This window comes from Seriola lalandi, unplaced genomic scaffold, assembly GCF_002814215.2.
Source record: "Seriola lalandi dorsalis isolate HSWRI2012SDOR001 ecotype SW California unplaced genomic scaffold, Sedor1 jcf7180002054357, whole genome shotgun sequence".
NCBI lineage: Eukaryota > Metazoa > Chordata > Actinopteri > Carangiformes > Carangidae > Seriola > Seriola lalandi.
The window spans coordinates 864802-879758 of record NW_019524910.1 but is presented as its reverse complement, the minus strand read 5'-3'; the positions used below and the strand labels follow the sequence as shown (position 1 = coordinate 879758).

Below are 14957 nucleotides of genomic sequence, written 5' to 3'. Positions count from 1 at the left end.
CACACCGAACTTCGGGCTCCATTTTGACCACAAGTTCGGGCTTTTCTGCAGCTGCCATCTCTATCTACTGTATTTTCTTCAACCCGCTCCGTCTGTCTAAGCACGACTTGTCGTTTCTCTCTCCTCCTCAGTCTAAGTGCGCGTGGGACGCGGCTTACATCCGCTCGGGCAACTACGTCACACTCGCTGGCCTCGCTGTGCTTAAAGAGACAGGCTCCAATTTACAAATTCATTTGCATTCAATAAAATAAAATGAAAGTACCGTTTGTTTTTAAATGCTGGTATAGTACCGTTTTCAAAACTCTAGTATCGCGGTACTATACTGGTACCGGTATACCGTGCAACCCTAGTAGGTGGTGAACTTCACTGCTAAAATGTGAGAATCTGTCAAGTACTTAAACATGGTGTTGAATGCTTTGTCACTCAGGACAGGAGTGTCTACCATGAGGCAGGTTTAATGAAAACTAAGGGAACCTCTGAGTTTCCTGTTCCAGAAACAGAGATCACTCAAACTCTGTCAGGTACTGTGGTTACTTATTCTGTCAATCTAACCTAATCGCTGGCAGTTTTTCTTCAACAAGGAGACTGAGTTTCTCTCTGCTTCCTGCCGAGGCTGAGGATGCTCATTTCCTCAGTCATACAGTCGATACCAACGTGCATTTATCTGAACACATTCATTTGCAGAAGTTTATGGCGGAAGAAGATCAAAATCCCGGTTGGATATTGGTTTGATACACAAAATAATAGTTTGATATGATCTGTCCTTACACTCAAATATCACACATTGTGGATTCATCCTCAGCTCAGAATGGAATCTATACACTTTCCGTTACAACACTGTGACGGTCATGTTGTCGATCAGTTCCCCTGCCTTAGACAGACAAGACACTTATCAATGAATAATCATTTCCACTGTTGTGATTGGTCGCACTGATGGAACATTCCTCTCATCATATCATGGTGGAGATTATGTGATATTTCTGAGTGAGGATGATTATAGTTCAGCTGAAAACATTTTTAAAAAAGCATTGTTATGGCGTCAAAGCTGAACATCAGGTATTTTAAAGACATAGATGAGCAAAGTTACAACCATTCATCACAGTGTACATCTGAGTTAGTAGGGCAGTAAAAAAAAAAAAAGAAAAGCTCCATCGTGTCGTCTAGATGTTACAGCCCTGATAATCAGGTCACCCTGTCAGTAATGTATGTTAGTTGTGAAACTGAGCTTTGATCTTGATCTATTTAGGCACATACTGTTAGTGTGTGAGAGATTAGCCTGGTAACAAGATTAAGCCTACCAGTACTGTGTGTGTTTTGTGAGAGTTTTTTTTTTTTTTTTTTTTTTTTTTTAACTCTATTACCATTTTAGATAACCAGCCAACTCAAATCTAGTGCTACTTTAGCACTTATGTTGTCAGTTATAATTAATTTCCTTCATTGGTGGATGAAAACCAAACCACTAAACACACTGGCTGTGTTGCTGGAGTTCAAACATAAATATGCACAGTGTTCTTGACCTCTATACGTCCTATAGTTGAAGCTGTGTGGCTCTTGACAGGTAGAGAATGTGAAATCAATACTCTCTGTGTTTTAAAAGATGTCATTAGGCTGCTCCATGGAAATGTACAGGTCAATAAACCATTTAGTATGTGGCCACTGTGCTAGCTATTAACCAATAATCAAACCACGAATGGGTGCAGAAAACACTTTGGTCATGGACACTGAGTCTGTATGTTCAAGTCTTTTTACTTAAGCTAAAGAGTAAATAGATCAAACACACAGAATCACTGCATTGTGTACACAGCATGTCCACATGCATTTCTGAGATCACTGAGACACTGAGATCATAAATATCAATATTGGGTCATACCTTTTTATTGAAGATCTGTTTCACTTTATCCTCTGATCACACACACATTCTGTCCTTCCTGAATCTCACAAACGCCAATTATCCTGAGTGTCATTGTTTAATATTTATAGTGTCAGACCAAGGCCTTTACCTAATCTCTCACCGTACAACCCTGGCTGTTCTCTTTCTTCCTGCCTTTAAATCCTCTATATTGCAGCTCAGGAGGTGTTTTCATTATTAAAACTCAAACACTCTGTACCTTGATCCTCTCGCCCCCGCGTCATTATCAGATTAAGCCGTAACTCTGGAAACAAAGCAAACAGGTAGAGTAAATGAAGCCTAAATGAACAGAAAAACATATTTTACTGAACTCTGGTTTCAGTTTAATGGATTATTTGTTCCAGTTAATGGTCCTATAATATAACTTCAGCAGCAATTTGCAACCCAAAATTATGGCCTTATTTCTGAGTGTACCATTAAAAAGAGGTGGGTTTTGTTCTTAAATATAATTTATTATGAAATGAATGACTTTGGCTTGGTAGAAAATGGAAGTCATGCATTTAAAAACGTGATGTGTGTGTGTTGCATTGAAAAGGCGCCTCTGTCTCCTCATCCAATACACCAAAAGTCAAACAGTTGGGGTTTGTTTGTCCAGCCTGTTGCTTTGCCAAGAACCTGTTTCTATAAATATTCTCAGACTCAAAGCTGCGCTCTTTGTCTGTGTCTCGTAGGTTTGCAAAGAACCTGTCGCCGGACAAGATCAACCTCAGCACGCTGAAGGGGGAGGGCCAGCTCACCAACCTGGAGCTGGATGAGGAGGTTCTCCAGAGCCTGCTGGACCTGCCCACCTGGCTGGCCATCAACCGTGTGGAATGCAACAAGGCCGCCATCCGGGTGAGGGACACAGTCTAATATTGAATTTGTGGATTTTAAAGCAGTAGTTTGACATTTTGGGAAAACACTTTGTCGCTTTCTGCTTGAGAGTTAGATGAGAAGATTGATACACTTCTTTGGTCTTTACTGTAAATATGGGTCCTTGGTTACCTTAGCAACAAACCCTGAAACAATTGGAAATACCTACTTATAATCATATTATATATTATAAATATAATATTTATATCTTGTTTGTTTAATCCATATACATGGACACACCAATACATGGATCTACGTAGCATTTTGTGTCTGACTATTTTTTTCCCAGTAGAGCAACTTCCTGAAGTCTCCACTGGTTTCCTTTCAACTGCTCAGAGCCAAGAAATAGTGCAACACGTAACCCTCTGTAATATGGTGAATTGTTATTTTTACACTTAGGTTTTTGCACAGCTTAAATATACAAGATATTGAGTATTAATTAGTGAATTTGAGATGCACTGGTAGGTGGATTTTGTTCAGACAGAACCAGACCAGCTTTTTTCCAGCTGTTTGCAGTTTTCACGCTACACAAAGCGAACTGACTTTTGGCTGTAACTTTATATTTAACAGACAGGTATTAGAATGGTATTAATCTTCTCATCTGACTCTTCACTAGAGAATACAAATAAGCATTGAACGTTTGAGGTCAAGCTTTATTGCTTGAAGGTGTAAACTCACCAAATCAGACTCTGTCACTTTCCTTATTGCTATTGGTAAATCCAAAATACAGAGATAACATGTATATTGCTGACTCACATTTAAAATTGCATATCAAAATGATTTATATGGTTTTATTTCAGGCCTAAAGCAAATGAAACTCAGAATATAATTATATATAATTGTCCTCTGTTTAGTTACAAACAGGCACATTAATCATAGGACGTAGTGTACGTGAACAATCATGTTGTACCCCACCAATACCCAATGAGTCTTTGCACCACACACACTCTCTGCTGGAGCTGGCCGATGCCCTAATGTGGACATGGTCGTCAGCCAAGTGCCATGTGTAAGAGCAGACTCTGACACACCCTGGAAACAGTGAATGGAGCTGCGACATTTTCACCATGACTGGACTTTCTATTGAGACCAAGGTCCACTTTCCACCTCTTTGTTTCCTCCTTAAAATCATTACTTTCTCTCTATAGTCACCATGTCCATTCTTCAGCTCTTAACATAATTTCTCAAACTGTTCTTTACACTTCTGTCTTTACGTCCTCCTTTTCAGAGGTTATTATGTCAATGCTAGTCTCAATAACAAAAAAAATGCCACAGCCTCCTTTACCATCCTGTTATTTGCTTGCCATTTCTACATATGTCCTGTCTTTTGTTGAATTATTTGCTGTGTCGTTGACAGTGTGTGTAATACTAATGCAATATTGCAGCCTTGATACCCACATCATTTAAAGTGAGTGTGTGTGTGTGTACACAGAGCATCAGATTTCTCAGTGAACAGTGGAGCTGGCGAATTCAAACCTGTGGCACCGCCTCTCTTCAGCTTAGTGTTTATTTCAGAGTTCACTGTTGAACTGGTTAAAAAGAGAACAGAGATGTGTATCTCACTTCCTCACTTGTTAAATCCCTGTCTCATCTTTGTGTCTTCCTGTTATCGAGGAGCTAAACCCAACACTCACTTATTAATTTTAAAAGACTCTCACACACAAATTAATTGTAAATAAAAGCTGCTTTATTGATTGACCTTGTTGAATAAACTTTATGAAATCAACTCTAGAGCAGCAGGTGATGCTGAGACGCTCTACACACGCTCATGAATGCATACACTGATGTAAACTGCAATAAACGTTTCTGCTGTGAGGAATCAAAGTGACAGATGTGAGCTTACACCCCCTGCTGGCATCTCATAGTATGTCTACGACAGAGGCAAGTGAATGAAATGTGTTTAATGCAATTAAAGACACAAATCCGAAGCATTTCCTCACTTTTTGATTTGTGACGTCTCAAAGAGTCGCTCCACTGAAAAAAAAAAAAAAAAACTGCAAGTGAACATGAGCATTTAATCTCTTTTGCTGTATAATTTGACATAGACTTGAATCAAGAGGCTCCATTTTGAGGATTAATGGAGCTCTGGAGCTGAATGGAAGGAACTTCCTGCCAGTCTAGACTCATTGATTTCTCTTTTTCTTCCCTTGTCTCTGAGCTACCGTTCCTGCTGTTTTGACTTGATTTAATTTTGTGTAGTTCAGTTGCATTTAATTTGATTTGTGTGTCCCATTGACTGGTAATTTAGTTTAACATTTTGGGAGGACCAAATGGCCAAAACCTTGCTGTAGGGATCATGATACTATAAGGCTCAAAAGCTGAGCCACTGCTCTCTTTTCATTCACAGATACCATGGACGAAGTTGAAGACTCACCCAATCTCTCTGGTAAGTTTCACCTACCACACCTGTTGCTCACATAATTAAAACAGCTCATTGATGAAGTTTTTTTTTCTATATTTATTGTCATGGAAGTCATTGAATCTGTTTACATATAAGATAACAAATAGTGTAATAGGACAGATTAACCACCTATACTCCAGCATAATTTACTTATTGTCCATCACATGTTAAATGATGCAGTTTATCACAAAGTGAAGAGCAGGAAACCACTGAAGGTGTTGTAGTAATACCCGTCGTCGTAAAGCACCCTGTTTGCGTACAGCTTCACAAACACACTGTCTCCAGCCTCCAGCTGTACCACAGCCGCGTTGGTGGCGCTGTCTTGGCTGTCGTCACCCACAGTGTCCCAGGTAGACACCACCTTCTGACTGTTCATCATCAGCGAAGCCACCGAGTTGGGCTGTCCAGAGTTGTTGTTGTACATGGTGTAACTGAAGTAGTACAAACCCCGGGTCATGGCGGTGAAGATGCCAGTGGCGGGATTGTAGCCGCTGCCGATGTTGGAAAGGATTCTTTGATATTTCAGTGGCGTGTCTTGTTCAAACGGACCCACTGAGCTTCCTAAAGCAGCGGTGAAAGCCATCTTTGACACACTTGTGGATGAGACGTCTGTGAGAGCGTTCAGCTGCTTGTCCTGAGCCTGGTTTACCTTCCAGAGCTCCTCGGCCTGGCTTTTGTAGGATTGCAAGTTGGCTTCGACTGTTGCCATTTTCTGCATCATTGCACTGAGGTTTTGCTCAAGCGTACTTTGTGTCTGCGTCAGGGCTGCCAGCTTCTCCCTCATGGCAGCCACCTCGCTGAGCAGGGCGCAGGTGTCAGGTTGACAGACCGCCAGACTGGTCCCAGTCCCCAGGTGGCTGTAATTCCCAGCACACAGGCTGCTGGAAACCAACAACAGCAGAAGGAACATACGCTCCATTTTCATACTCGTCTCCACAAAATGTTGTGCATGGTCCACCAGCCTCAGTCCTTATATATACTTCCAATACGTGGTGTTTCGTAACATTTTGGCATGCTGTTTTGATTGATATATTATATAAGACATCACAACAAAAAATCAGGAGAACATAAAATTATCACACCACTATTTATTATGATTATCAGGACCACATTATACAGGAGCATTGTATTAAAAGATAGCACAATAGCACTTTGTTGAGTCTGCTATTAGTCACTATACTGTTGAATACAATGGTATCGCACCTCTAACAATAGCAAGGCTTTGAAAATATTATAACACAGAATGAAAAGGGAGAGCACATATGATAACACAGCCTTAGGCTCATTCATAAAGGTGGTGCGTATAGTGATAAAAGACTTACTGTGTCAAGACTTTAATTAATTTGAGAATAGTAATGGCATAATTCAATGTGCATGAGGGAACAATATGTAGGCAGCGTCCACATATCCATCCTCCTTTCATTTTTCTCTGTCACAGTGGCAAAGGGCCACACAAGCTGCAAGAACCTTCCTCCATTTGTGTTGATCAGTTAAACTACACTGCAAATGTCTTACAATGAGAAAAACCACTAGAACAAGGTGCAAAATAAATGCCATGAAGCCAAAACAATAAGAACATCAGTCACTGGAAGTGGCCTCAGCAGCCTGACAATACACCTGCGAACAAAGAGCCAACAACACAATCAAAAGCTAAGAAAATATTTTCATGCAGGCATTGTTTATTGGTCTGTATCTAAGCCTATGACTCACTTACTTTTTAAGACCCTGGATAAAGTGGTGATGGAGATGAGTACGTGTGATGAGCCCCGTCCCCCTAATGGCCCATCTCCCATAGCAACAGCATCAGGACAAAGGTGAGTGCTGTGATTGTTTTGTTTGTTCTTTAAACTTCTTATAACTCCATTGTTTGCTTCTTTATGGCTCTTCTTGCCTGGGTGAAAATATTTGTTTTATGCAAATTTGATTCAATTAAATTAAAACTCTAACACATTTAACATATTCTAATTTCAGTAGAAATTTGTAATAATTTTCTATTGCAAATTTCTTTTATTTGTGACAACTTTTGTCTCACTACACGTTTGACACAGTTTATGGTGGTGTCACTAGTATTTAGTAGTAGTGTATTTTAGTTATTCATGCTTCATTTGCCTATAGTAGACATTCATAATGTGTATAGTATTCTAGCTTTTAAAGTTCATTTTAGGTTTCTCACCTCTCTGCTGTGACACTGACAATTTTTTTTTACATGTGATCAATGAGGTTGATCTGAAAAAATGTGTGAGGTAAACGTAAGGTTCATGTTCTAGTAGTCTGTCTCACTGGATGTGGGCTGTAGGTATAAGCCTGCCATTGGATGCTTGTTCCAGGCCAGTGTTCTCCTTTTCTGCTTCCCCTGCCTGTTAGTGTTTTTAAATTCCCCTTCGCTACGGGAAATAACTTCAAACCTCCGAGCTAGCAGCCCAATCCAACTCACAACACAGACTAGCAATAATGTATTGCACCCACCTGTTGCTAAGCATTTCTTATCACCATGTTTACATTACTCTCTCTCCACCCATGTCCATCTGTCTGTCTCTCATACAGTGAATATGGCTTTGCTGAAAAGGTGGTAGAGGGGATGTCCCTGTCCATCAACTCCATAGTGATCAGGATCAGTGCGAAGGCCTTCAACGCCTCCTTTGAGCTCTCTCAGCTGCAGGTCTACAGTGTCAACACCAGCTGGAGCATCAGTGACCTGCGATTCACCCGCATCCAGGACCCTCAGAGGGGAGAGGTCAGTAAATTATGAGTAAAGACTACTTGGTTGTCGTGTTGTTTAAATGGCTAAATTAAGCTTTGTATGTTTCCTACTTATCTAACTCACTACTATCCTCCCTGTTTGGTCCAGATTCTGACATTTAAGGAGATAAGCTGGCAGATGATCCGTATTGAGGCTGACGCTATCCAGAGTGCCGAGCATGAGATGTTGAGCGCCCCCATCCGCCTCATCACTAACCAGTCCAAGATACGAGTCACTCTCAAGAGACGGGTCAGAAACACACACAGATCCTTTGAACAGATTCAGACATTTTCACTTTATGAAATCTGATAGATCAGACTGGGAAGCCAAAACTGCTCAAAGCAACATCCTCTCGTCTGCTGTGAACAATTATCCCTCTGTTTGGCCTTGCAGGCTCAGCAGCAGCCATTCATCATACAGCTAGTGTTTATTTAAACTAAAATGACTACTAATGTTTGTGTTGACTATTCAATATAATGCACTATCAAGTGCACAGAAGGCTTTTGTGTGTGGTCTGTGAAAGTAATGTGTATGTATGTGTTTCTCCAGGCTTTAAAAAAAGAAGTGCTGAATAAAGCTTTTATTATTGGACAAATTACAATTATAGTAGATATTTTGTCTGTGTTTTACTTGAAAAAGAGCTCCGAGTGTTGGTTTGTAGAGAGTTCAGTACACTTCCAGTAAATGTAGTTTATACCTGTTGGTTATAAAAAAAGATTTCACACAATAAGAGAATTCCCCCACAAGTGTCATATGACATTACTGGAAGCTCTCAAGCTACTTCCACCTGCATAATGCATGTTTATATACCAACGGTTCTGCCTGACACAGATTAAGGACTGTAACGTGGTGGCCTCCAAGCTGATTCTGATCCTGGATGATCTGCTATGGGTGCTGACCGACTCCCAGCTCAAAGCCATGGTGCAGTATGCCAAATCCCTCAGCGAGGCCATGGAGAAGTCTGCCCAGCAGAGGAAGAGCATGGCCACAGAGGACCAGGTACATGCAAGGACAGCACAAATGACTGATTAACACAGATATCTACAAACACAAAGACACAAAGACTTCATCGACACATAGAGGACAAATTTCATGTTTTCTTAACTTCTTTCACACTGTGAATAAATGTTGTTTTCCTTCCCCCTTTCTTTGTCTCTTCCTCTTTTCCCATTTTTCCCATTACCCTTGCACTCCCTCTGTTCATATCCTAATTCCACCCTGTGTGGATGAGCCATGTCATGGTCTGATGGTTTGTCCTTGTGTCCATGGAAATCATGTCTGCCCCTCTCTGTATCACTCCCCTCGTGCCATATGGCGTCTATCTGCCCACACCTTCTTCGTCTCTCACTGTTGCTTCCTTTCAGTCTGTGTCCTATTTTCTTGCCATTCGAACAAATACATACATTCATTGCCTACATAAATTCACACATTCACACATTCACATCCCAGCTGACTTCCTGTGCAGCACTGTGTGTTTCTTTAATTTGGTCTCACACACCACCTGCTGGATGGATTCAGTACTGCATGAGGCAGCTGTTCGTTTGCACCTGACAGCTTCTTTGACAGGCTGTTAGCTGTGTGTGAGCCAACAAATAGAAATAAAAAAAACAACACTAACCCATCACTTGAAAATCACATGAAAAACACAAGACAGCCATTCTGCGCATCAGCAATACTAAAACATCAACTAATTATAGTCTCTGCACTTTTTCATGCCTGTGCATCTGTGTTCACCAGGTGTCGTCAGCGCCACCCTCAGCTCAGCAGGTGCGCACCCAGCAGGCGACCACAGCCGCTGACCAGGGTGCAACGATGGCCAAGCTGTTCAGCGCCTACGATGTATGCGAGACGTCCCACCACCTGCAGATCACACATCTGGATCTGCACATCTGTGACGACATTCACGCTAAGGACAAAGGTACGACAGACACAGATTTACATGTGCTGTACATCAAAGAGTACATTTATTCACGTGCATATACATAACATGACACCGTCAGACACACAGAATACTCTTAGAAGGGCAGAACCTCTAACTCCATGGGCAGAGAGATGTTTTTGTTGATTCTTCACAAGCGCACACCTGCTAAAGCTCAGATCTCAGTGTCTTTTTTTGTTTTTATTCACATTTCTTTGCCTTTCTTTAAACCACAGGGATTTATTTTTGGGAACATTTCACTAAAAAAGCTTTGACTTGACCCTTTTTATCTTTCCCTCCACTGTGCAGTGATCAACAAGAGGATAACAGGTGGAGCCATGCAGCTTTCCTTCAGCTCCATCACTCTGGATTACTACCCTTTCCACAGAGCAGGTATGAATCCATCAATTAGGGCCAATACCACCTCACCATGAATTCACGGCAACCTATTTGCTACCATCCAATCGTTGCTGCATCTCTTTTCATTGCTGTTGTGTCACATCCAACAGTTTTAAAAGTTGGCTTCACTATGCAAGCTTCAAGGAAATGAAGATTATTTTTCCCACCTTTTCAACCTTTGTGTCTGTATCCTCATATCTCAAACCACTCCCATGGATGTCCAATTACGTGTACCCATTTTCCTACTCTCCAACGTCCCCAGGTGAAAGTTGTGCCCACTGGATGCACTACAGCGAGGCCACCAAGACCAGGGAGGGCTGGGCGCGGAACCTTCTTGATGAGTTCAAGTCCAACGTGGAGATGCTAAAGAGTGCAGTTCGAGACCAGCAAGGCCCGGCTCCTGCACATGGCTCCCCGCAGCATGGTAAACAAACACACTTGGACGTACAATAAACATGATTAGGTATATCTCAAGTTTTTCTGCGTGTGTGTGTGTTTTTGTTGTGTCTCCTGGCACAAATGCAGCACCACACTAGCATTTACTCCATCCCTGTGGGTTTTCTGTCCTCCAGTGTCCCTTAGGGACGATGTGTATGGGCCTCTAGGAAGTCAGGAGAGAACAGAAGGAGGAGTAGGGCTTAGGGAGATGGCAGATGGAGGACTCCTAGAGTGGAGCCCACACACACAGCCTCCAGCCCAGTGCTGCTGGTGTCTAGAGCCAGGTACCGCGGTGTGTGTGCGCACAGCTGGGTGCGGTGATACACACCTTTTTCAAGGCACAGAGGTTTCCCATTGGAGAACTGAGTGGTCACTGTGTTTTTTCTTCTTCTTTGTTGTTCTTTTTTCATTTTTATCTCTCTCTCTTTACCCTTACATTACTTTCTTTCTCTTCAGGTAAGATAAACACCTCCAGCAGTTCCTTCAGCCAAACTCCCCCTCAGACTCCCAAGACCCAGCTCATGTCCAGTTCCTTTGTTCTCCGGATGGCTGACTTCAGCATCTACCAGGTCAATACAGACATACACTGTCCGACAAAGCTTCATATATACAATCTCTGAGACTAATTTATCTCCTTTACTAACTTTGTGTCCTTTTCTTGCGTTGTAGGTGTCAACGGCAGACCAGCGTCGCTCCAGCCCCAAAACCATGATCTCCTGTAATAAGAAGTCCTTGTACCTTCCCCCAGAGATGCCAGCCATCCACGTCGAGTTCACAGAGTACTACTTCCCTGATGGAAAAGACTACCCCAGTATGACTTCTGTGTTTTAAAACTCTAGCTACTATAAAATCAAGAAAGCAGTATCTCATTTTAGAAACATTAATCCTTATTAGTGGGTCATGAGCTGAGTAAGTAGCTGCTTTTCTATACTGCCCACTGTTTTGGCTGTGACTTTCTTTTTCTTACACCCCTTTTGGATCCATTGAGCCCATTCATTCAGCTGTGGGGAAGTCAATGAGTGCTGTGTGGCTGAGAGGTCATTGATTTTCTGAATTACACCCAGTGCTCTGAATGAGGGATCACCCAATTAATTCATATTATGGATTTCCCAGAGATTCACTCCGTTAGGAAACATTATACGAACATTTAGAGGTTTTGTTTTCTGACTAATGAATCTGTCAAGACAGTCATTTTTTTTGCTAATTTAAAATGCATACAACATTGCAGAGAAAGCAGTAAAAGGCATTATTCTTCTCTGTGATTTCTTTAATGTGTCATTCCACCTTTCCCCCCGTTGCTCCTGCTCCTTCAGTCCCGTGTCCCAACCTCTATGCCCAGCTGAACGCCCTGCAGCTGGTCCTGGATCCTCGCAGCCTGGTGTGGATCAACCTTTTCACCCTCGACCTCAGGCAGAGTCTGGAGCAGTTCATGGAAATCTACAAGCTCAATGACTCCCAGAAACCTGACGAGCATGTTGACATCAAGGTTGATGGCCTCATGCTCAAGGTAAAGAGGATCACAGACACACGACCTTTCTTCAGGTTTAATGTGTGGAATATATTTTCTGGTATTTATTCTTTTTATGTCTTGGTTTCTACTCTCCATCAGCTGGTGATTCCAACTGATCGGGAGGCCTCCTGCCCTCCTGATCTGCCTCGCTCCATCTCAGTACAGACTTCAGAAATGGTGGCCACTAACACCCGGCACCCTGCCAACTGCACCCGCTCGCACCTTGAGGCCCTGCTGCAGGCCTTTGAAGAGGAGCCCTTCTTCTCTTCATCTTTCTCTTCATTCCCTCGCTCCTCCTCCTCCTTACCCCTCCTCCACCCTGTCTTCCAGCGTCATGCTCATGAACAAGACACCAGGCTCCACGACATCTACCGGGGCCTGGTGGTGCCGACGATGGGCACTAACGCCCTCAAGATGCCGGCTGCCACAGACTTCTGGGCGATGCACTTCGCCCAGTTCTGGGTGGACTATGAAGGTACCCGTGGAGGCAAAGGGCGGCCGCAGCCCTTCGTGGACTCCTTCCCTCTCACTGTGTGGGCGTGTCAGCCAGCAAAGGTCGTCCAGCATCAGGAGAAGCTGAGAGGCGCTGCTGGATCAGGTCTGTCCAGGAGTACATCAGGAGAGGCTGTTGCACGCATACAGAGGAAACGCTTGCTAAAGGAGTATTACAGCACTGATGGTACACCAACATCATCTCACAGCAGTGATGCTACACTTCCACCCAGTAACGGACTCCATAAACCCCTCTCATTGGACAGTCTGCCTTCCTCCTCTTCGTCACCATCAAGTGAAAATGCAGATGTGCATATGTTGGTGCATGTGCAGAAGCATTTAAGTGCTCAGGTATGTTTTTGATTCCTATATTTCTTTTCAGACATGCAGAATAGATGAAGGAACTTTACATGGACATTAATCTTTATAAGTTCTGGGTTACAAAATAAGGGCCGTGGGATAATGGTTTAACATCTCTCTTTTTATTGTTTATGTGTGATTTTACATTTACCAGATATCAGACTTTTGATTAAATGAGTGATGCATGTTTTGGGTGCAGTTGCAGGCTGCTAAAATACCCACATTTGCTAAGCTGATCTCATATTCACTTCTTCCTTTCTTGCTGTTTTTATTTTTTATTAGCGAAGAGCAATGTACAAAACTTTCACGCAGCAGGCTTCTCATTTCTAGCCAGCACTTGCCAAGGTTCAGATGGCAATGCCTGCAACTGAAGGTTGTAAACATTATTTGCTGTAATTAATTTTCTCAAAGGCCAAAATGATTATATAAAGTATCTGTTGTCTAGTTAATGTGCTCTCTGGTGTTTACACTCAGCCAAAGATTGTTTGTTGGAAGAAGAAAACCCAATGATCACAAGTTGACTGTGTTTTTGCAGCTCAGCACCAACAAACTGTTGATTTTTTTCCTTCAATACTCAGACCTCCAATACGTAAAACATTAGAGCCTGCTAAACCAAAATGAATTTAATGCTGGGATCACTGGAACCACAACTGTACTCACTGCCACAGTTTATTCTCACATTATTCTGTTAATGATAATTAAGAAGCTTGATTCACCACAGATTCCTCATTATGTCATTAGAAAGTCACTTTGGTGTGTGTGTGTGTGTGTGTGTGTGTGTGTGTGTGTGTGTGTGTGCGTGTGCGTGTGCAGGTGAGCCACCGGCAGTATCTGTTTCTGATGCATCTTCAGCGCAGCATCAAAGCCCTGCAGCAGACACTGCAGCAGGACCTGGAGGAGATGGGCTCCAAAAGGGAACGGAAGGATCTTTCCCAGTGTCCTGCAGATCACCAGCCCTTTACCGTCTGCCTGGGCCTGCTGCTGAAAAGTGCTGAAGTGTCCCTGCTGCTGAAGCCCGTACCCCAGCCCGAAGGTTCAGGATCTCCTCTGGTGTCCGAGCTTTCACCCTCAGAGAGCCGAGGAACTCTGGAGCCTGGGAGCGATGCAGGAGAGGGGACAGAGAAGGGGGATAAGGGTAATGAAGGGTCTGGGTCTGAAGGAGGAGGAGCAGCTAAAGGGTCATGCACTGTAGACCAGCTGTTATGTGGTGAAGGCTCAGAGAGTGCAACAACGCAGGGTCCCGCCCCCCTCGTCCCCACCTCCACCTCAGCTGCACGTCCTGACTTAAATCACAAAGCGCTGCTGGAAGAGAGGACTTCAGCTAAGAACCCTGGGAGGTGGAGCTCAGAAGAAGGGGGCGAGGCGCAGTTGGATGGGTTGGCTCTGGGTGAGGGGATGGGAGCTGGACCAGACTCTAAAACCCAGACAAGTGACGCTCTGTCTGACCCGCTCAGCAGCAAAGACTGGAGCGACAAAGACAAGGCTGCAGCTGCTAAGATGCCTCAGTCGATATCCAGGTATTCAGTTTGTCACACAAACATCAGTTTACACCACAGTGTCCTGACCACTGAGAAGTCCTGTACTGGATTGATCATTAATCACTCTTACTGTTACACTCAATCACTTAAGAGACCTTGCTAAATTAAGTTGTTACAAGTATCATAAACACATTATATACATTAGTCACACTATCAAAATAGTTGAATCTTTACCTTCAAGAAAAGGGTTAGTGATCACCTGTCTGGCTGATTTATTTCCTACTTTAAATAATGAATGAATTAGTAGCTTGACAGAAAATTAATTTTCAACAATATTGATGATTGATAAACCATTTACCAAGGCAAAATGCTAAATATTTGCTGTATTTGGCTTCACAATTGCAACGTCGTCATGTTTTTGGATAAATTGATTCATTGTAAAAAAAAAAAAAAATAGGAAAAT

The 14957-nt window shown here is 42.8% G+C and overlaps 2 protein-coding genes across 4 annotated transcripts in view; one reads left to right on the top strand and one right to left on the bottom strand.

Moving 5' to 3' along the window:
• bltp3b (bridge-like lipid transfer protein family member 3B) overlaps positions 1 to 14957 on the top strand; it is a 33468-nt gene that overhangs the window by 8297 nt on the left and 10214 nt on the right. For all 3 annotated transcript variants that reach the window (XM_087174491.1, XM_023408185.2, XM_023408182.2), the window contains exons 2-15: positions 2581 to 2743; positions 5106 to 5144; positions 6882 to 6973; positions 7704 to 7893; positions 8008 to 8148; positions 8731 to 8898; positions 9637 to 9817; positions 10127 to 10210; positions 10479 to 10640; positions 11111 to 11223; positions 11324 to 11465; positions 11968 to 12161; positions 12264 to 13007; positions 13830 to 14533. In XM_087174491.1, the coding sequence (XP_087030617.1) occupies positions 2581 to 2743; positions 5106 to 5144; positions 6882 to 6973; positions 7704 to 7893; positions 8008 to 8148; positions 8731 to 8898; positions 9637 to 9817; positions 10127 to 10210; positions 10479 to 10640; positions 11111 to 11223; positions 11324 to 11465; positions 11968 to 12161; positions 12264 to 13007; positions 13830 to 14533 (3117 nt within the window). The remainder of the gene's footprint in view (positions 1 to 2580; positions 2744 to 5105; positions 5145 to 6881; positions 6974 to 7703; positions 7894 to 8007; positions 8149 to 8730; positions 8899 to 9636; positions 9818 to 10126; positions 10211 to 10478; positions 10641 to 11110; positions 11224 to 11323; positions 11466 to 11967; positions 12162 to 12263; positions 13008 to 13829; positions 14534 to 14957) is intronic.
• Positions 5157 to 6163, bottom strand: LOC147819024 (cerebellin-1-like). Its single transcript, XM_087174492.1, has one exon. The coding sequence runs from the start codon at positions 6082 to 6084 to the stop codon at positions 5344 to 5346; it is 741 nt and encodes a 246-aa protein (XP_087030618.1). The 5' UTR covers positions 6085 to 6163; the 3' UTR covers positions 5157 to 5343.

Excerpts from the sequence above, each read along its gene's own strand:
- LOC147819024 (XM_087174492.1), bottom strand. The coding sequence starts at position 6,084 with ATGAAAATGGAGCGTATGTTCCTTCTGCTGTTGTTGGTTTCCAGCAGC.